The following is a 22,511-nucleotide window of genomic DNA, read 5'->3' as shown; positions in this document are numbered from 1 at the left end:
GTGCTCATGTTCAATGAGCAGCAATGTAAATCTCTTTTTTAAGACTTTTACACATTAGATTTACGTCACAGCTAATTTTCTTTCATTTGAATGTCGGTGAGAAGGCACAAATCGGAAGTTACGATTCTGCCCTTCCTCTCTGCCATAGACATATTCCAGCATTTGCGTCAGCAAGTATTCTCATTCTAGTGCAAATGATGTGGGTTCCACCAGCAAAACAAACAGGCGATTTCCACAAGAATCCATTATAAACGCTGTCTGCCATGCGTAAATGGCAGGTGGCTTTTACTCATTTTGCATGGCGGAGTGCAATGGGGTGGCGTATAGGCAAGTATGCCGCCTTTCCAAGCTTCACTTTTGCTCTCCACCATGCAAAAGTGGAAAATTGCCTGGAAGGACCCTGTTTACTCAAAAGTGTAAATGTAACAGGTCTCCGCTGTGCAATTTAAGTGGAACTCAAACATGAGCTCCAATGTGTTTCTGGCACTGCCATGAGTGCATATGGCCAAGCTGCTTTGCCTCCCTCCCCATTCCTGTAATGAGAATATTTTTTTTTGTTCAAATGCTGTGTAGATGCGAGATAGACCACAGGCTCAGCATATGTGTTCGCCAACATACGGAATGCTTGCCAAGTGGCGGGACCGGTTTATCTTCCCATTACCTTCAATAGAGAAATATATAAAACCTGCCACCATGTGTCAAGGCCTTTGAAGATTAGAGGTATGTCATGGGAATGTAGGGGACTTCTTGATATTTTGTACCACAGACTACTTCCTATTGGCTACTGTTGAAATACCGGAGTTGATTTATTTTGTAATTAGTAACAGTGATTACTCACTGACATGGGGAATATTTGAATGGCTTGTCATCTCTAAACCAGAGTGGTATGCTTTATTTATTGCTATTCTTTGGCATCATATATTGTTATATTTAATGTCGTATGGTGTGGAGACATGATGATATAACATTTTGAACATAAAATCATCCTCCAATATGACAGCATAAACAATATGATCTTTATACATTCCAACATTATGTCCCTGCCAGTTCCATATCTTTTGATATACAATGTACGGATGGCCATTGAAAGCAAGTACAAGTTAACTTATTATCTTTTTAATTTTGTTGCATACAGGGCACTGCTAAAGGAACAAACGTACATCCTTCAAAAGACCATTCTGAATGTATTCTTATTTATTCAGAACTCCCTAAGCACAGTATTATGAGCATCATTATAAACTTTCAAGAACTTCCATGCTGAAGTTCTCATGAAAGGCTGCGCCAAACCCCACCTCACATGGACCGATCTACCTCGGATGAACCAGACTGCTACTTGCTTCTTCAAGAACTCAACAGCACCCTCATAACCAACATCAACAGCCATTCCCCAGTGAAACAATGCACAGTCAAGCCTAAACTCTCAAAATCATGGTACACCGAAGAACTCAACTTCAACAAAAGAACTACTAGGAAACAAGAAGGGTCTTGATGACATTCTCACAGCATATCCAACCTCAGGCTGCTCCCGGAACTCCACACTACACACAGACAACTGATCACCACTGCCAAGTCCAAATAATGCCAGAACACCATGACCAAGGGCAAGATGGAAAGCAGAGCCCTCTTCAAAGTCATCAAGCATGGCATTATCCTTCCTCCCAACCTACCAGAACTGTGCTTCATCGAAAGATTCTACTGGCATCAATCCTTTCTTCATCAACGAGATCAGCATGATCTGCCAGCATATACATACCAACAACACAACTGACAGTACATCACACACCTCATCTCGCAAAAAACCACCACTACCTGGACAACTTTCCAGTCACTCAATAGGAGCATGGACTGCCACCCTAGCATCCATCAGGGCAACATTTTACATGAACAACATTCTTCCTGCCTCTATACTAAAGACCATTTCGACAGATGCACTCCTCCCTTACCTGGCGGTCATCAACAGCTCCCTCACTCATAGCACCATCCTCTCGACCTACAGGACCAGACAAATTCTCCTGGTTCACAAAAAAAACGAACACTGGGCAATGGCAACCTCAGCAACTACAGCCTAATCACCCATCTTCCTTTCCTAGGTAAGAACTTTGAGAAAGTAGTAGGCACGCAGCACAACCTCCTCCAGTCCTACCAATCTGGCTTCAGACCCAGATGCAGCATGAAAACAGCTACCATCAAGGTGATCGATGATGCCCTTAGCATCTATGGTGATGGACATCTTTGCCTTGGGGTTCTTGTCGAGCTCTCGGCTGCGCTTGACACAGAAGACTACCGGACACTCAGCAACATTCTACATCACTGCATGGGGGCGAGACCATCCTCAGCTGGTTCAAATCTTAACTCATTAACTGCCACCAATTCGTCCAATTGGATACTTCCATATCACCAACTCTAGGCATTATCTGTGGAGTCCCATTAGGATCTATCTCCCCACACCCTTGATGGTCAACCTTTACATGGAACTGCTCTGAAATCTCTTGTCTCCACACAACATACATAACCACCAATATGCAGATGACCCACAGCCCTACCTCAAAATATCCTCCATTGAAGACATCCACAGGCTCAAGCCCTGACTCACATTGATCCAATCCCTTTAAGACAGAATTCCTACTTCTGATCAACAACACCGAACACCCAGACATCGAGACCTGGCTCTCGGATATGAATGTCAAGGGTTTCACTCACCAGATGACCACCTGTGCCAAATCCCTTGGGTTGTACATGCACAAACACTTCACCTTCAAGGAGCACATAGCAAGGAAAATACAAACCGCTTGGTACCAACTTATCCTCCTGCGAAAAATCAAGCCCTTCATCCCAGCAAAAAACCTCAGATCTGCTGTCCAAGCTTAGGTTCTCTCACACCTGGATGGTTGAAACACTCCCCGGAAGGCCTTCCAGCAACCACCATGGCACTCCTCAGATGTGTCCATGCTGCAGAAAAACCTAAAGGCCTTCTAAAATTCGACCACATCAGCCTGATCCTCATCGAACTGCACTGGCTGACACTGCAAGTATGTATCACCTTCAAATCTTGCTGCATCATCCATATTGTGTCACCTTTGAGTCTTAAAACTACCTCATTTAGCTTAGCATCTTTGGGGGCCTATGATCCACCAGAAGCAAGAACATTTGCAGGCTTGAGCGCCGCTGGTGCAGGAAGGAACTCAAGAGCTTTCTCATCAAGGAATGGCTCCTGCTTAACACCTAGGTCCACACCCCTCAATTCCTCACCTAACTCGAGACTGGGAAAGCTGCTCTCTCAGTCTCCTCCCCTGGTTGCTTGTCAATCACTTGCTGTCAAACTGGATGCTCACCACAGCGCCCGATGTAAGCTCCCTGCTCTTTTGTACTAAGCCCTTGTGATCTGCTCCCCCCACTGTGTACTTACCCCTACGATTCATAAAGCACTGTCCCAGAAATGAGAGCTGGGCTCAAGGAAACAGATGATAGAAATAAATATTTCACAATATTTTCTTTTTAATTCAGACAAACTGTGTTGTACTGCCCAGGCATCCCGAAAACCAGAACATTCTTATTTCGCAGTCAGGCTCATGAGTTGAAAAAGTAACTTAACTTTGCACATGTTAGCAAATCTTATTATGGAGCTCATTAAAGCACATGTTTTCACACAGAAGATTCTGGCAAATGTTCAGGTATGCGCCTTTTGTAGCTACCATGCTAAATATGTGATGGGGCAGCGTAAGAGTGGCTCAGCAGGGATGTAATACCTTTAAGTAAACCATATCAGAACCTCTTGCCAACACTCATTCAAACCCTAATCTCCAAAGATGCACACCTCGATTATCCATTTACTCACATCAAAGACACAGGTCAAAGTCCATGCTCATCATGCATTGTCAGGAGCCACAGACACCCTGCTAATGTGGGCCAGAGTGAGACAAGGGCAAAGCAAATGGCAGCAGAGAGTTTGCTAAAACCTCTCTCCATGAAGGCTAGTAAGCAGAGTCCTACTGACTTCTGCTCCATGTCAGCACAAGCAGTGCTCCCAGCACTGTGTAAAATAGAGATTGTGTGTGTGTGTGGGGGGGGACACCTCCACTCTGCAGTGAGGAGTAGGCGGACTTGTTCAGAGCGCGTGTCCCTACTATATGCCTCATCAAAGACCCCACCTTTCCTCTTTCAGTTATATTTACAAGTGACACTTTAGACGAGAAATGCAAATAAAACCAGGAACAATTATTATACATTGAAATTAGTGAAAAAAATACCTTTCCTTGGTTGTAAAATTATCTTAAAAATACCTGAATAAGCACTGCATTAATAAACCAATACATATAAAAAAAGAACGGAGGTCATTTCTAGTGATTGGTGGGTCCTCGCCTAGGTACTGTTTTGCATCTATGCCTGTCCTGGACTTCTGTCATCCTTTGTTATAATTGGGTATTTGGTTGTTTCTATATGGATTTCCCCAAAGAGGATAATTCCGTCCTCATCTTGCTTGATCCCTCTTCTGCCTTTGACACCGTCAACCATGCCATCCTGCTCAACCGTCTCCGTGATAACCTGGGTATCACTGGTCAGGCTCTGGTGTGGCTGACTTCTTTCCTCTCTGACCGACCCTCCCCGGTCCAACTTGGGTCCTTCCTCTCAGATATCTTTTTATCTACCTGTGGTGTCCCCCAGGGATCTAACCGCTCTCCCTGGCTGTTCCACCAGTACCTGGCACTCCTTGCCCACCGCATCACTGCTCTCTGGCCCAATTTTCAGTGCTATGCGGATGATAACCAGCTCAATTTCAGGCTACCCTCGGCGTCCTCCTCTCCTTCCCTCATCTCTGTCTGTCTGCTATCCAGGAGTGGTGTGCCGCCAATGACCTCTGCCTGAATGCCAGTAAGACTGAGATTCTACTCATCGGCACACCCACTCCCTCCTTGCCTGCAGCTCTCTGGCCGGCCTCTCTTGGCTCTCTTCCTGCTCCCACCTGCAAGGCTAAAAACCTCTGGGTCATCTTCGACTCCACACTCTCCTTCTCTCCTCACATCGCTAACATCTCTAAGAAGTCACACTACCAGCTGCACCTCCTCAGAGGTATTCTTCCTTTCCTCTCCTTCCCCAAGAAGCTCAGTGTCTCCAGAGCCCTGGTTCTCTCTAGGCTGTACTATTGTAACAGCCTCTATCTAAATCTGCCTGCTTCTACTCTCTGCCCTCTGCAACCAATCCAGAACAGGACTGCGAGACTTGTCCTTGGCCTCAAGCCCAGGGATTATATCTCTCCAGGCCTGAAATCTCTGCACTGGCTCCCAGTGGCTGCGAGGATTAAGTTCAAAACCCTCAGCATTGTCCACAAGGCCTTCTGGGGCCTGGGGCTGAAATACCTTCAACTCTCTCTTCCTAAATATCTTCCTTCTCAAGCTCTTCGCTCATCGGCCTCCAACTCCCTCAGGGTCAGTCGTTCTCTCTCTTCGGCAGGGGACTCCCTCTGGAACAGCCTCCTTGCCTCCCTGAAACTTGAGGAGAACCATCTCTGGTTCCGGAAGCACCTCAAAACCTTCCTCTTTGCTTCTGCTTTCTCTCCCCTCTCCCCTGCTGAATTCCTGGCTGAAACTGCACTGGTTACTTAGCCACCCTTTCTGATCTCGGGCCCAGGCCCCGCCAGTTGCTCACCTGCACTGCCTCCCTGGCTAGCCCTCCACCTGGGGACTGATTCTGTATCCCTACAGTCCTCCTACCAGCACTTAAGTCTGCACTTACCTGCACTTGCCACCAGTTGGCCGTTTTATTTATCTTATTTATTCTGCTATCCCATGTACTGCACTTTCCCCTCTCCCTTCGCCCTCGCACTTTCCCTTTCCCCCTTCCCATGCAGTTGCGCGATCTGAATGACACCTGGCCTAGTAGGATCGTTGTCTGTCTTAGCTTTGTTGCCGCTCCCTTGCCTCATTGCGCCTTGAAACACTTGTGTATAGGCGCGTTATAAATGCCATATCATATCATAACAATTTGTCCTTAGTACATGGCACGTTTTAGGTTTCTGTTACTCGTACTGAGCGTTTTAAAGTGAAGCAAATGTTTTATTCCACATTGGTCCCCTTGAAATTTTAAAATAGATAATGGCAGTATCAAAATAAAACTTTCTGTGTATCAAATAACCGAAGGATCCCAGTCAGTTGCTCTATGTTTTTGGTCAAAAACCTGTGCACTTTATATTGCCATGCTATAAACAATATACAGTGGATTAAAGTGTTGTATGCATGTTTCTTTCATTTTCAGTTTAGTTGGTGGTAGTAAAAACCTTGAATAGGCAGGAGCAGGACGTGTAGCGCATGTACACTGTGTAAAGAACCATTTTCAAAATGTTACCAAGGAAAGAGAAATGGACAATATTAAGAAAGAGCAAACTAGATTATTACATCATTAAAAGTGGTAAATAGTATAATTGTGGAGTGAATGGTCAGACAATTAAATACAAATATCAAGATTATAAAAAGGCCCATTTAGCTGTTTTCAGGCGTCAGTAGAATCTTTTACATTGGCATGATACATTTGCTTTTTTGCTCACCTTTAAGCTCATCTCTGGTAAAAAAGGCAGCAAGACAATCTTGCAAGGTAACAACAGGACCCCAAAACCAGCTGAAAATACATAAAATAAACCACAGTAAGCAATCACTTACACGTTATTTTGTACATATTAAATTTGAAAAACATTACAAACATCTACCTTTTAAAATACTCCATAAAAAATGAAATCCACCCTTGTGGAGCATACGCATCTCCACATGACCCGGCTTTGACCAGAGAAGACTGGTGGCTTGAGGAATGCAGCTTTGCTAGGTCTTCTTTTCCAGGAATAGGTAAAGACAGATCCTGAAACGTTTCCAGCGTTACAGATATCTGTAATGGAAAAAAGCATTAGCATAGAGAATTCCTGTGTGGGTTTTTTATTGGTTCAGGATCCCCAGCATGTGAGTATATCATCGCAAAATGACCAATATTTTCAGAAATTCCCAGCATGCACAAACAAACATTCCTTCGACATTCCACATAGGAATCAAGGTGACAAAATAAAAGAGTGAATGATTTACATGCAGTAAGATACCAGAGCCGTATGTTTACAATGATAGTGTAAGATATGATTCTTCGTATTATTTAAAGTATGAAGGGATTGTAAATAAGCATATTTGTTACTTTCATAGAAAATCACATCGGTGCAACTTATTGAAAAACAAAAAATAGACATGCTTCTGTTATGTTGTATGATAGAGCTCTAATCTCACTTACACAGACCAGCTGTGGAGCCACGTAGTTTAGTGCAGGAAGCTTTATTGTACATATATGGGATACATTACTCACCGTAATCGTATTTCTGATGCTTGTATCTGCTTAGATTGACATGCTGTGCATAGGCCGACATTTAGTGGAAGCTGCGGAGTATTACAGTTTGTCTTTCGAAATTCGAAAATGGGCGTCGACACAGGGCGTGCCAGTAATACTATCCCTAGTGTGACGTCCACTGTGCTCAAGATCCCTCACGCGTCTAGGATCCTCAGATTGTATTTTTTCTGACATGAGGTAGCATGAGGAGTAGCGCAAGTACAGATGATCTAAGCAGATAGACAGAAAGGTAAGACTACAAGCAATAATGCGCCTTCTCTCGGAGGGGAGGAAGGGTGGGTCGCATGTGAATCTAAGCAGATACAAGCATCAGAAATACTATTACGGTGAGTAATGTATCCCTTCTGAGGCTTGTGGAATCTGCTTAGATCACATGCTGTGCATAGATTAGCGAGCAGTACCAGAAGAAGGAGGTGGGATGTGAGAAGGGTCATGAGCAAATAAGTGTCTTAGAACCGCTTGTCCCACTTGTGTATCTGCCTTGGAATGGGTGTCAATGCAGTAATGCTGAGTAAAAGTGTGAATAGGGCTCCAAGTAGCTGCTTTGCAAATGGTGTCAAGGGGAACATTTGCAATGAAAGCCAGAGTGGCCCCAATGCCTCTAGTAGAGTGGGCCCTTGGCGTAAAAGGCAGAGTCTTTTCAGAGAGTGATTAACACAGCTGGATACAGTTAATAATCCACTTCGAGATGGCACCTTTAGAGACGCGATCCCCCTCTCTGCCTGTAGCTACGGAGACAAACAGTTGATCTGTTTTCCTTAGCGGTCTTGTTTTATTTACATAGCAGAGGACCGCCCTACGCACATCTAGGGTGTGTAGTTTCACCTCAGCCGAGCTTTGCGGGTTCTGGAAGAAAGCCGGAAGCTCGATGGACTGGTTTACATGGAATTTGGATATAAATTTAGGTGAGAACCTAGGGTGTGTGCGTAAAACCAGTTTATCTTTATGGATAGTAAAGAAGGGATCCTGCACTGACAGAGCCTGAATTTCACTGACCCTTCTTATAGAAGTAATCGCTAGTAAGAAGGCCGTTTTATAAGTCAGGTGTTTGAGACTGCTTTTATGCATGGGTTCGAAAGGGGGGCCCATGAGCTTGGCTAGCACCACATTAAGGTCCCACCCTGGTGGTCGGTTTGAAATAGGAGGGTGAAGTCTCTTTACTCCTTCCATGAAGGCTTTAACTACTGGTACTTTCCACCACAACACCTTGCTATGGGAAGTGGTGTAAGCCAAGAGGGCTGCCAGGTGTACTTTCAGAGAGTTAAAAACCAATCCTGCATCCAGCAGGTGGAGCATGTATGTCAAAATGTAGGAAGGAGTGCAATTAACAGGGTTGATTTGTTTATTCTGGCACCAAATAACGAATCTCTTCCACTTGTCAAAGTAACAGTGCCTTGTGTTTGGTTTCCTGGATTCTTTTAGGATGTCCATACACCTCTGTGGTAAATTGAGATGTCCAAACTCTATGACCTCAGGAGCCATGCTGCCAGGTTCATTGAGTTGGGTTGCTGGTGCACTGTTTGACCTTGTTGCTGGGACAGTAGGTTGTACCAGGCTGGAAGTTTGATGGGCTCGCACACCGCCATCCTGCGTAGGTGTGGAAACCATGGTTGTCTCGCCCACATGGGAGCAACTAGGATGAGCGTCATGGATTCCTTGTTCATCTTGTACACCACTTTCCTGATGAGAGGAGTTGGTGGAAAAGCGTACGCAAACATCCCTGACCAGTTCATCCACAGGGCGTTCCCTTGGGAGTCTGGCTGGGGGAACCTGGATGCAAATCCTGGGCATTGTTTGTTTTCGCTTGTGGCGAATAAGTCTATAGTGGGAAAACCCCACTGAAAGAAGAGATCTTCTACGATCCTTCTGTGAAGGACCCATTCGTGTTCTTCTGGGAGGGAGTTTCTGCTTAGAGCATCCGCTAGGGAATTGAGCTCCCCTGGAACATGTTGAGATGACAGGAAGATGTTCCGTTTGAGTGCCCATATCCAGATTTTCTGGGCAAGCTTGGACAGAGTTGGCGAACGAGTCCCTCCTTGCTTGTTCAGATAGAACATGGCTGTCGTGCTGTCCGTCCGGATCTGCACCGACAAGTTTCGTAGATGGGGCTCGAACGCCCGAAGCGCTCTGAATACTGCCAGAAGCTCTAGCAGGTTTATGTGGTTCTTGGCTACTGAGTGAGACCAGAGACCCTGAGCTGTGTGGTGGAGATGGTGATCTCCCCACCCAGTCAGGCATGCATCTGTAGTCACCACTGCCTGTACCTCGGGATCGTAAAAGGGTTTTCCCCTTGCGAGATTCTCTCTTGTCCACCAGTGTAGGCTCTGTACAAGTGTTGGCGAAACGACCACTAGATCGTCCCACTGACCACTTGCCTGAGACCACTGTTTCGCCAACCATTCCTGCATGGGACGCATGCGCAGTCGCGCGTGGGGGACCAGGTAAATGCATGACGCCATCATGCCCAGTAACAGCATTGCTTTGCGTACCGTTATTTGTTGACCGGACTGATAATGTGGAATTTGCAGTAGTATATTCTGAATTCTCTCTTCTGAAGGGAAGGTCAACCCTTTCTGAGTATCTAGGATTGCTCCTAGGAACTGTTTTGAGGTGCTTGGCACCAGGCTTGACTTCTTCTCGTTGATTGAGAAGCCTAATTCGTGGAGGAGGTTGATAGTCCTTTGAATGTTTGTCCTGCAAATTCCTGGGGTTTCCCCCGTTATGAGCCAGTCGTCCAGATAAGGGTACACTGGGATTGCCTCCCTGCGTAGGTGTGCAGCTGCCACCGCCAGTACCTTGGTGAATACCCTTGGTGCTGAAGCTATCCCGAAGGGCAGTACCTTGAATTGGTAGTGGCGACTGTCCAACTTGAAGCGCAAGTACTTTCTGTGCGCCCGGAGCATGGAAATATGAAAATAAGCATCTTTCATATCCAAGGTTGCCATGTAATCCCCCTTTTTTTAGGAGGGGGATTACCTCTTGTAGCGTGGTCATACGGAATTATTGGGGCTTGACATACTTGTTGGCAGGCCGTAAGTCCAATACTGGGCGCATTGTCAAATCTTTCTTTGGCACAAGGAAGTAAGTTGAATAGATACCCTTGTTTACCTGGTGTCCTGGGACGAGTTCTATCGCGTCCTTTTCTAGCAGAATGGCGATCTCCTCGAGAAGGATCTTCTGATGTTCTAAGGAGTGTACTCTTTGTCGTGGAGGATGGTTCCGGGGACGCTGCAGTAATTCTATACAATATCCTGTGGACACTGTTGACAGCACCCATCTGTCTGAGGTGATCCCCTCCCAAGCCTGGGTGAAGTTGGAAATGCGTCCCCCTACTGGGGTTGCGTGAGAAGGGACCCTGAACTGAGCGTCACTGCTTTGGTGGAGGCGTGCCACCTCCCTTGTTGGGGCTGCCTCTGCCTCTCCCACGACCTCTTTTGTTACCCCTGCCGTAACTTTGGGTAGACTGCTGGATGTTGTTCCACTGTGTACCCTGTCCCTGGGCATAGTTGCCTCTTTGTGAATTTTGGCCGCGTGGGCGACGAAAATTACTGTTCCCCCTCTGGTTAGGGGGTTTGTTGGTTAGTTGGCCAAGGGATTTCAGTGTTTCGTATTCGTCCTTGGCGTTTTTCAGTGCGTCTTCGACCGCTTTCCCAAACAATAGATCGGGTTCCACCAGCTTGTCTATTAATGAAGCCTGAGTTTCTGTTTTGAACCCCGACTGCCGTAACCATGCATGTCTTTTGATAACAGTACCTTCTGCTATCAATCTCCCTGCGTTGTCCGCGGCGTCGAAAGTTGCTTTCAATATGCCACCAGACACGGCTCTCCCTTCTGCCGAGATCCGAGCCAATTGGCCCTTTAACGGTTCAGGAGCAGAGGCTATGAGTGCCGCGACCTCTTCCCATTGATGGCAGTTGTAGCTGGCCAACAGGGTGGTGGAGTTAGCAATCCTTGCTTGGTAGGCGGATGTTGAGGCTACCTTCCTGCCAAACCCGTAAAGTTTCTTGCTCTCCTTGTCGGGAGGAGCTTCTGACGAAGATAAGGGTGTTCCAGCCCTCTTCCGAGTGTTGGTAACAACTAGGGAGTCTGGTTTAAGATGTCCTCTTATATAGAGAGGGTCAGACTGGGCTGCCCGGAAAAGTTTTTCGACCCTGGGGTTGACTGCTCTGGTGAGGTTTGGGTTCACCAGGGACGGATCTATTCTTCGTTGGATGGATTTAAGGATAGGGATGGTCTGAGCGACCGGCCTCCTCTCTCCCACCAACTCTTCTGCAAAGTCCCTTTCCTCCTGTACACCGTGGGTGTCGATGTGAAAATGTTCTGCCGCGCGAGCGAGAACCTCATTAAGGAGGGGCTGGTTATCGACTGGCGAGTCGGTAATTGGGGCTTCGTTCTCTACCGGGGAATCTACTCTGTAAATTTCCTGCTCATCTTCTCCCTCCTCCTGGTCCTCATCATCCGCATAGTATTCCGTCCCGGTTTGTTCCTCCATAATTTCAAACTCCTGGTCCCCCTCAGGGAAAGGCTCTCCTTGGTACCTCGGGTGTGGAGTAGAGTATGGAGTAGAGTAAGGCTGCACCCCAAAGGGTTCAGGTCTTTCGAACCGGGCCTTTTTACTTAGGGGGATAGGATCAGTGGAACCTGAGGGTGTGGCCCCTTGAGGGTCATTCGAGAGGAAATGCTCTGGATTCTTGTCATAAAAATCTGCCAAGGAAGACATCCTTGACATGACCCTGTCTATGTCTACACTGGACCATTCTTTGGAACAGGGGATGACTTTAGTAGGCAATTTAGGGGACTTAACAAGGGTACCCTTGCTGGATGTTGATCTCTCAGTAGACTTGTATTTGTCTGTCTGCTTCGGGGGAAAGGATGGTCTTACAGGAGTGGAAGAATGTGCTTTCCGCTGTTTCCCCCCCTCCCCGTGCGTGGAAAAATGTTTTCCCTGTCCCTTGGAGGCCCCGGAGACTTTCGACGCCTGGCGTCGAGGATCGGAAGAGGTATCTGTGTCTTTCGAGCGTGGGGCCTCGCTGGTGTTCGGCTCCGTCTCTTGGAGCGCGGCCTGGGGGTGGAAGTCGTCTTCGTCCTCCGACGATCGAACTTCCGTTAGTCTAGGGAGCGAGGCACTCTTGGCAAGAGTGGATGATTGCCTTGCGTCATGAGGCGATCTCGATCGAGAGCGCCCAGAAGACACCGAGTCGGACCGTTCTATCTGTGCCTCTTTCCAAGAAGTCGACGTTGTCGAGGTTCGGTTGGACTTAGTGTGCTTAGTGTGTGTAGGGTGTGTAGCGCTTGCGTCGCCGGGGGTCTTCCCCATAGCCGCCCTGCCGGACGACCTTCCGAGGTTGGGGACCTGCGCTCGGCTGTCTTTCGACGCCGTAATGCCCTTGCCGTCCGAAAGTACGGCGTCGCTGCCATCGCTGAAGGCGCCCTCCACTGCCATGGCCGCCTGCCTGGCGTGGTGGGCCCAACGCTTTGTCGAACGGTCCTTAAGTGTCTTAGGTTTAAACCTACTACACGCTCTGCAGTTCGCTTCGGGGTGGTCCCTCGGCAAGCAGAGATTGCACGTGGCGTGCCTGTCGACCCAAGGGTATTTGCGGTTGCACTTGGGGCAGAATTGGAAAGGGGTACCCTCCATACGCACCTTGAGGCAGCGGGCTGGTAAGTGTAGGAAATATATAAGTTGTACCTATATACCAAGAGTGAAGAGTATGTACCACCCCCCACTCTCCCTACTTGCAGGGCCGAGGCCAGCGGCCTTCCGAGGCCCAGATCCGTCGTGCAGCAGCCGACGGTCGATGTCTTCTCCAGCCGTCGTCGAGTGTCGAGGGTCGACGTTGGGGTGGGGAAGGATGTCAATAAAGAATTATAAATTTGATTATTAGCAAAAGTATGGCTAAGGCCAGGGGACTCTGCAAAATGCTTCCGACCAGTATGGCGGAAAAAAACAATCTGAGGATCCTAGACGTGTGAGGGATCTTGGGTACAGTGGACGTCACACTAGGGATAGTATTACTGTCACGCCTGTGTCGACGCCCATTTTCGAGTATCGAAAAACAAACTGTAATACTCCGCAGCTTCCACTAGATGTCGGCCTATGCACAGCATGTGATCTAAGCAGATTCCACAAGCCTCAGATATATATATATATATATATATATATATATATATATATATATATATATATCTCGGTATAGGTTCCAGTTACTTGCATTATGTACATCACAGGTTTAGGTAGACAAGTGGACACTATGGGAACTGACCCACCAGCCATCCTTTTACTCCGAGCTCAGGCCCCCAATTGCCATTCACAGAACACTCGCACACGCATTCACTCAACATTCTCCTGAGCTGTCCATCATGCATACATCAACGTTCCATCAGCATGCACTCCTGGCCAGTGATACAATACAAGACTGACTAACATTACAACATCTCCATTCCATAACCAGTCACACACCACAACATCTACCTTCCATATAGAACCACACACATAACATTCTTAACCACAACCAGCAACCTTCCATCCGGCTCTGCCACTCCCGGAATACAGAGTCTGCCACAGTCTGGCACAAACACCCAAGGTTAACCACAAGAAACCAACCACACATCAAGAGGTGAGGAAATAAAAGGGGGGGGAGTGATTGTGGATTGCCCCACTCCAGACCCGGATGCATCAGAAAACACTGATGTAGAGCCAAAGCGAAACATTGCTGCAGAAGTCTACAACATAACACACCGGGAAGGTGGTGTTGTCCATAACAGAAACAACAAACACAGATGGGGCACATCATCCACCAACTTCCACCCTCACATTCAAGACACAAACATTTGCAATCAGCTCCCACTTATCTCCGAAATTAAAACATCTCACCAGAATATCAAGCACCGAGGTACAAGTCAAACGATCAAACCTCCGTGTATGCAACCATCACCAACATCACCAAAAAACCAAACACTAACACCTCACTAACAATGCATGCACTCAACACTCAAACATACCAAAAGGATAGTGGAATGAGGCAGCAAAGCAACACGTGCAAGCAAACCTCTCACAACAGGTTGTGTCATGCCACATCCAACATGACCACTAGGAAGCAAACCATGTTCATCTCTACAGGTTAATCATCCATATTAACCCCCACCACATACATCCAGTGTAATCACACTCACATGCATGCAACTTGAACACGAACATACACCTAGCAATACAAACCCTCATCATCACACAACATATAACAAATTCAACAGATGAGGTGCTCTACTGGCAGCACCAGTAAGCAACTATAATTAGCTCAATTTTAATAACATAGTAAGAAACTATATGAGAAAACCTTGCCAACATTTATACAATCTAGCTAGATTTTCTATACTTGCACAATCATCTACACCTCTATGTCCAACTGGGAGCACTGCAAAAACTTTTCATTTTTAAAAATTTGATTTTATTAAGCATTTTTCGACCAAACAACAGTATCATTCGATATGAATCAAAGAAAGAAAACACCTCTGAAACATTACCCCCCACCCCGGCAGATGTTCAAACGGGAAGCATTCGCCATTCGTCTCTGTGAACCATGTGAGATCAATTGGGATCAGCGGCCCGACGGGTGAGCGCAAGATCTCAGTAGGCTCCCAAGAAGGGAGCCCACTCCATTTCCCTGCCAGGTGCAATGTCTTTCAGGAGAGCAGTTATATTTTCCATGTCATACAGGTCCATGGCTTTCCTTGCCCAGGCGGCCTCCGATGGTAAAGTTGGTCGTTTCCATATAATTGTCATGCAGGCCCTTGCCACCAGCAACAGGAAAGGAGTCATGTGGGGCACTCTCTTCCAACGATCCTCCTGTAGATCCAAGCCGAAAAGGACCAGGATCGATCCAGGTCTGAGGGATCCCCTCTATCTTCCTGATCCATGCGAGGACCTCCTTCCAATATGCCTGCGACTTGGGACATGCCCACCCCATGTGCCAATAATCTGCCTGGTTTCCACAGCCTCTCCAACACATAGGACTTGTCTGAGAAAAACATCTTCGAGAGTCTTAGGGGGTCGAACTGCAACCTGTGTAGCAATTTTAGTCTGTGAAGTTTATACTGGGCTGATATAGTCTTTCTATGTGCTGATCTGCACATTCTGGACCAGAGGGGTCCGTCAACGTCGGACCTAACTCCTTTTCCCATGTTCCGCATAGCCCTTTTGTTTCGGACCCTCGCACATTGAGGAGCGCCGCATATAACTTTGAGATGAGACCCTTAGTGTGGACTGATTCGCTCACGACTTTCTCAAAAGGGGGGAGAGCTCCTGCACCAGTTTTTCCTTCCATTTCCCCGCAGTTAAGATTCCCTTTAATTACAGGAATCTAAACACTTCTAGTGGTCCTATTTGGAGTCCGGCCTCCAGGTCCTGGATCTCTATGCATCCTTCCGGTTTTATGAACTGGCCCACTCTTTCGAGCCCTGAGTCGTACCAATCCTGGAATCTTTGTGGCTCTGCTATGTCATTACGGATCGGCGGGCCCAGATAAAATTCATGGGGGACGGCCATGTGGGAGACCCTTCATTTCTCCTTTATTCGACCACAAATGCAGCAGCGACCCCATGGCAAAGTGATTAATGACACTGTCTGGGAAGGATCTCCATGGGGCCCATAACCATTCTCCTAGGGTAATCAGTCTCATTCTGTGATTTTCAATGGCGACCCACTGTTTCCGTTTGTCTCCACGAAGATGAGGGACTAAGGCTCTGAATTGTGATGCTCGATAGTAGGCATATAAATCCGGAAGTCTTGTGCCCCCAATTTGTTTTGGTTGAGTCAACGTGGAGTATGCTATCCTCTGTCTTTTACCCTGCTACAGGAACTTGAGGATCATCCCTTTTATTCTCCTAAAGTGGTCTTCCGGGACAGTGATGGGCAGCATTTGATACTGGTAGAGCAACTTTGGAAGCACCACCATTTTTATGGCACTCAGACGTCCCAAACAAGAAATTGTTAGTTTGGCTCATCTCTCAAGGTCTTTGGATATTTCTATGAGCAAGAAGGTAGGTTGGATCGATAGAGCCCCTCTGGGGACCTTGAGATGTTCATTCCCAGGTATCTGATAGAGTTATACACAATCGGGATACCGTTCATGGTCATGGCCCTCCGGTCTTGTCGTTCCGTGGCTTCATAAATAAAGATGTTCGATTTATCTGCATTGACTTTTAGCCCCACCCATTGGCCGAATATTCTAATTGTCTGCAATACTTTTTGTATGTCGGAATGAGGGCTTGACAGATAAAGGAGGATATCATCCGCAAACATTGCAAGTTTGTACTCCTCTTGTCCTATAGTTATCCCTCCAATTTCCCTTTCTCTCCGGATATCGTTGGCTAGCGGTTCGATGGATAGAACATACAAAAGCTGGGAGAGGGGGTACCCCCGTCTGGTTCCCTGTGTTAGGACAATCTCTCTCGAGGTTTTGTTGTTCACCACGACTCTCCTTTGGATTTCTGTATAGAGCTTGATTCCCTCGTATTAGCGTTTCCCCAAATCCCATATTCCTCAGCATGGCCCACGCAAACTCCCACTCCACCCTGTCAAATGCTTTTTCGGAGTCCATACTGAGGAGGGCATGGCTCCCCTCAATGCCTGCAGTATGCTCCATTATGTCCAGGGTCTTCCTCATCGCGTCTGCCCCATGCCTGTCCATTATAAAGCCCACCTGATCAGGATGCACCAGGCGGGGGAATGAGGTTTTCCATACGGGTGGCAACCACTATGGTGTATATCTTCGTGTCTGCATTCAGAAGTGATATTGGTCTGTACGATTTGCAACTTGTGGGGTCTCTTCCTGCCTTGGGGATGACTATTATATGTGCTTTGGAGAATGATGGGGGTGTGCCCCGACTCCCTAATGTGGTTAAACAGAGTGGCCATGTGGGGTGCAAGGTTGCCTGCGAAGTGTTTGAAGAAACCCATAGTGAATCGGTCCTCCTCCGGGGGGAGCCTCTTTATAGCCGCCTCCACATCATCTGGCGTGATCTTCGCTTCCAGGAAGGTCCTCTCTGCCCCGCTGATGAGTGACAAACCCGCTGCTTCCACATATTCTTCCATTTGTCCGCCCGCCCTGCTACCCTCGGTGGTATAGAGATTGCCGTAAAAGTCTGCGAACTGCTCTGCTATATCCCCCGCTGAGCGCAACCGCCCCCCCCATCCGTCGTGATCTCTTCCACCCATCTATCTGCTCTTTGGGCCCTGAGCCTAGCAGCCAACATTTTGTCAGCCTTATCCCCCTTTTCGTAGAAAGTCTGCCTCAAGAATTTTAGCTTTCTAATGACCTCACCCCTCCCCATGGCTCTCAGGTCTTCCCGCTTCTTTTTGAGGGTAGCTAGGTGTTCATCCCGGTAAACCCCTTTGGCCAGCAGTCTTCCTTCTAGTTCTACAATTTCTCGCCTTAATTTATCTTCAAGGATTTTATGTTCCCTTTTACGCCTCGCCTCCTCTCTCATCATATGCCCCCTCCACATCGCCTTAGCCGACTCCCATACCGTGTTAGCCTTCAGCATCCCGTTATCGTTAATTTGGAAATATCCGTCCATTGCTGAGCGCAGTACCTGTTCATACATTTAGTCCCGCCGTAGGGTGTCATTAAATCTCCACTTAGTTTCTCTGTGACCTGTCCCCTCAATGTCTTATAGCGATTACCATATTGTGGTCGGACCATGCTATTGGGCGTATTGTGCATTCCTGTACCCTTGCTATGCTCTCCCTGTTGATTAACAGATAATCGATCCTCGGGAAGGTGTTGTGCACCTCTGATTTAAAGGCAAATCCTCTTTTCCCAGGTTTGCAGGCCCTCCATATACCTCTAAATCCCTCTCCCTTCAGTGTTGCCATAAATCTACTGGCCTCCTCCTTCGGGTCGCTGTTGGTCGTTAGCTTTGTCTGTTGCCTGTCCATTTGGGGATCGGCCCAGGCGTTGAAGTCTCACCCCACTATGATCATGTCATCGCTGTTGCCCCCCAGGATGGATAGTGCTTCCACATTTAACGGGACCTGACCCTGGTTGGGGGAATATATCGCAATTATTGCAAGGCGCGCAGCGTCCCCTTCCCCACGGATTATTAGGCGTCGGCCTTCCATTGATGGTTCTATCACCCGATTCTCTAACCTTAGCCACTTACTTAGGAGGACTCCCACTCCACCCCTTTTCTGTTCCCCTGATGCCCAATACAACTGTCCCACCGTCCTCCCCCTCAAAAGTCTTTCTTCTCCCTTCTTGAGCCGGGTCTCCTGTACAAAAAGGATATCCAGCTCAGCCCTTTCAAATTCCCTTACCAGTAGGGATCTCTTGGTGGCGAATGGAGCCCCTTCACATTCAGTGTTCCAACCCTTAGCCCCGGTCTCCTACGGAGTGAACCTGTATCCTCTGCTCCTGTTACTTTGGTTCACATATTGATCTGAAGAAATCACACCAATCCCGCTGAGGATGTCGCTTTCTCGCTCTCCCTTTTTCGTGATTTGTAATACTTTCCCGTTCAGTTCCCCCTAACGCCTCCCCCAAAACTTTAACGATAACTAACCCCATAAGAAAAACTACAGCCCGGTGCGGACCACAGCCCTAACAGTGGGCTCAAGTCCTCTGGTGTAAGACTCCCTCGTGTATTCGAGGGGCACACAGGTTGACAACCCTTGACTCAGTGGGGTGTCACTTGTTATACCCTTGATCGTTTCCCCCTCTGCTTGTGTGTACCTCAATGTGTGAGCATTTGAAATGTTCGGAGCCTGTGTTTCTATGTCTTGTGCGCTCCATTCTCCCCTACCTTCTCATGGCGGTTTCAACAGTGAGATGGGATTCAATTTGAAGTATTTCCTTCTGGATTTCGCCCTTCTCTGCATTCAGGGAGTGTCTACTTGTTCCTCCGACTGGGATGGTGGAGCCGCATGTGGGCCCGCGGGACTTCTGGCATCCACCTGGCCCTTTAGACTGTCTAGGACTTGCTTGGCTTCCTCTGGCGTGGTGACCCTATAGTCTTCCCCTTTATGCTCAAACGTTAGGTCGAAAGGGTAGCCCCATCTGTATCGGATTTTCTGTTCCGTAAGCCACATCGTCAGGGGCCTGCACGCCCTTCTCCTTGCCAGAGTGAATCTTGAGAGATCCTGGAATATTTTGATTTTAGATCCTTGAAATTCAGTGACCTGTTGCTTTGACTTGCTGAGGGTCTCTGTCTTCTCTTGTATTTCAAGAACTTGACCACAATCGAGCAGGGACCTCCTCCGAAAGCTCTGCTCTCCCCCCTCTTTGTGGGCTATTTCAATTGTCACCTTCCCCCGTCCCTCATCCTCAAACAGTAGGTCTACTATTTCCTGTATTTTCCTTTCCACCTGCTGCAGGGTCTCTCCAGCTTTTTCTGCCAGGCCCAGGATACGCAGGTTCAACCTACTTTCCCTGTCTTCCATGATGTCCATCTTGCGGGCCAGCTCCTCTTCTCTCAATTCAATGTCGGTCATTCTGGCTGCCAGCTTCATCTCCAAAAGGTCAACATTAAGCTGGTTTTTCTCAATGTTCTCCAATTTCCCTTCTATTCTGTCCACTTTTCCTCTAATTTCGGTGATCGATTTCTGGATGTCTGACCTGAGTACCTTGATTTCCGCCATGATCCCAGCTATATCATCCTTTGTGGCTGCTGCGGCCATCATGGACCTCTCATTCCTTACCGGCCCCTGGAGCCCTTGACCTTGCCTTCTATATTGCTGAAGTCTCTTGATGGCCTCTTCTACCTGGGCGCACCCTTTGCTTTTCCCCTCTTCCAGGTTCGTTACTATCACACCGCTGCACTCAGGGATTCGGGGCCTCCCGCGCCGGGAGCTGCCGACCTCCCTTTCTGGGACCAGACCTGTCGCTATATTTTCAGGTTCCACTGTGGAGCGCCTCACTGCTCGTGTGAACCTCAAGGCAGGTGTAGCCTTGCTGAGTGCCGATTGCGGTGCCTGATGTGTGACCAGCCAGTCACTCCAGTCTGTCCCCCAGAGTCGTTTTTATGAAGCATTCATGACGTCAGCCCACACAGTCTCTCAGCCTGGTTCCCATTTCGCTTTGTGTGGCTCTGTGGTTTAGTCTGTCCAGCTCCTTAATCCTTCTCCATGCCTCTGGGGGAAGGGCCCACCTTTTATCATTCAGTTTACTCACAGTTTTTTGCCTGAGTTCTCAGTGTCACTGATACACTTAGAGCCAAAGCCTTGAATCCTTTGTTCTTCCTTAGCTCCCTCGCTTCCTATGCCCCCCACTGGGGACTCAGGAGACCCGATTCTGTGTTTTGTGGCCCTTTCTTTATGGCTCCTCTCTCTGTGCATGAGTGGCTCGGTCGGTGAGGCGGCTGCGTGTGTTACGTGTCGCCTTTGTAGTCCTGACTCCCTCTCGCCGACGTGGCCGTGCCTCTCTCAACAGCAGCCCACTCAGATGTCTGAGCCCCGGGTTTCGTAATCCCCACTAGCGGGGCAGGATCCTTTGCTCCCTCCGCCGAGATCCTCGCTCCCAAGCTTACGTGCCCCTCTTCTGCAGGGCCCATGGGGAGCCGCGCCAATGGATTTCTCACCGGTGTCCCCACCTGGTTGATTTCTCCGTCTCCCCGGCTCCACTCCTTACCGCTCCAGGCTCTGCTCCACTGGTGCGGGTGTCCGGGATCAGTCTAGGGATTTCCTGCGCATGGTCCGTGTGATGATGTCCCCTTGGTGTTGCTCTTTTGCGAGGTCTGGCTATTCTCATCCCTTTCCCATTTCGTGGGGTCTCTGCCAATGGGACGGGCTTTCTCTAACCCCCACAGAGTCCGTTCCAGGTGGCCCCCTCCTGGAGTGCACGTTGCGTCGGCTCCACTTATCAACCCTGACAGGGGCGCGACTCCCACCAGCCCAGCGATCAGATCCTCGGAGCACATGACAGGAGGCTGCGGTCTCTTACTTCCTCGTTCCGCTGGTGCGCTTGGGGCCTCTTGAGTCTTCCCCCTCTTCTGCGACTTCACAGTGGGGCACAGCATGGGCCGGCACTTCCCACATCAGAGCCGCCTGCCATTTTCCAAAGCCCCGATGGGGGATGGGCCCCTCTCTGGCTTCCGACACAAGCAGATGGCTTTAATCACTCATATTTCACTAGGGTAAAGCTCTTGATCATCTCTTTTTTTCGACCCACAAGGCACAGAGCTGTGCGTTAGGCAGCCATTGCCATCCGTGCCCCCTGGTGGTCCCAACTTTTCATTTTAAATACCTATGGACATTTCACTTCACTAGTCCATGCATTTTTTACTTTCCCCATTTCATGCATTTCAACTCTTCCTAGTTCATGCATTTTAACTTTCCCATTAAATGCATTTTTATTCAATTACCTATGTGCCAACTCTATGCACATTTCACAATAAACTGCACAGTTTCTCATTTACCTTACCTGGCCTGTGCACGGCCATGATCTTAAGAAACTATGGAAATCTTTTGCTTGTTCCCAAACTTACACCTTTGCCATAAGGAGTTGTGCAATCAGCTACACTTCAGCTTGTCTCTAGATGCAATACACACTGTAAGGCTGTATTACAAATAGCACTACGTATGCTCCCTGCTAGGCACATTGATCTAGCCAATATATATATTCACTGTGCTACTCCCTAGTTATTAGACCCAGCACCATCAAACCAATGTGGTGCTGGTCAGCAATGAGACAATATGAGACAATATGATAGATCATTTGGGGCCACAACAGTTCACACCACTGCACAATGACAACGGCCCAACATCATTTCAATGTCTGGGTATCACTAGAACCCTCACTGCATCCATTAATTGAATTCACAAAAACCGGTCCCTTAAATACCTTAAATAAATTCACACCTGCATTCCGCCTTGTATAATCTCCAAACCTTTTAAAATGAAATCATTCGTCATACTATCCCCGCATTAAATCAACACTTGTTGTCTAATTACCGTCTATATGCAAATGTGTCCTTATGCAAATGAAATAAAAACGTTTTCCTTAAATATCATTATAGTTCAAAATCTTTCAGTAAAGTAGTGTTGCAATATCAATGCATCTCTTAAAACAGAGCACTGGCGTGATCAGGGTCAGCAATTTAACTGAAATATTTGCAGCAGCTAAATTGTCAAATAAAATATCCATCGC

At 47.8% G+C, this 22,511-nt stretch overlaps 1 protein-coding gene across 2 annotated transcripts in view; it reads right to left on the bottom strand.

Moving 5' to 3' along the window:
• USP33 (ubiquitin specific peptidase 33) overlaps positions 1-22,511 on the bottom strand; it is a 1,143,586-nt gene that overhangs the window by 692,294 nt on the left and 428,781 nt on the right. For both annotated transcript variants that reach the window (XM_069641664.1, XM_069641665.1), the window contains 2 exons: positions 6,698-6,870; positions 6,539-6,609 (listed from right to left, as the gene is read on the bottom strand). In XM_069641664.1, coding sequence (XP_069497765.1) covers positions 6,539-6,609; positions 6,698-6,870 — 244 coding nt within the window. The remainder of the gene's footprint in view (positions 1-6,538; positions 6,610-6,697; positions 6,871-22,511) is intronic.

This window comes from Ambystoma mexicanum, chromosome 1q, assembly GCF_040938575.1.
Source record: "Ambystoma mexicanum isolate Mex_15411 chromosome 1q, UKY_AmexF1_1, whole genome shotgun sequence".
Taxonomy (NCBI): Eukaryota; Metazoa; Chordata; class Amphibia; order Caudata; family Ambystomatidae; genus Ambystoma; species Ambystoma mexicanum.
Note: the sequence above shows the minus strand (reverse complement) of the source record. Positions and strands in the feature narration are given on the sequence as shown.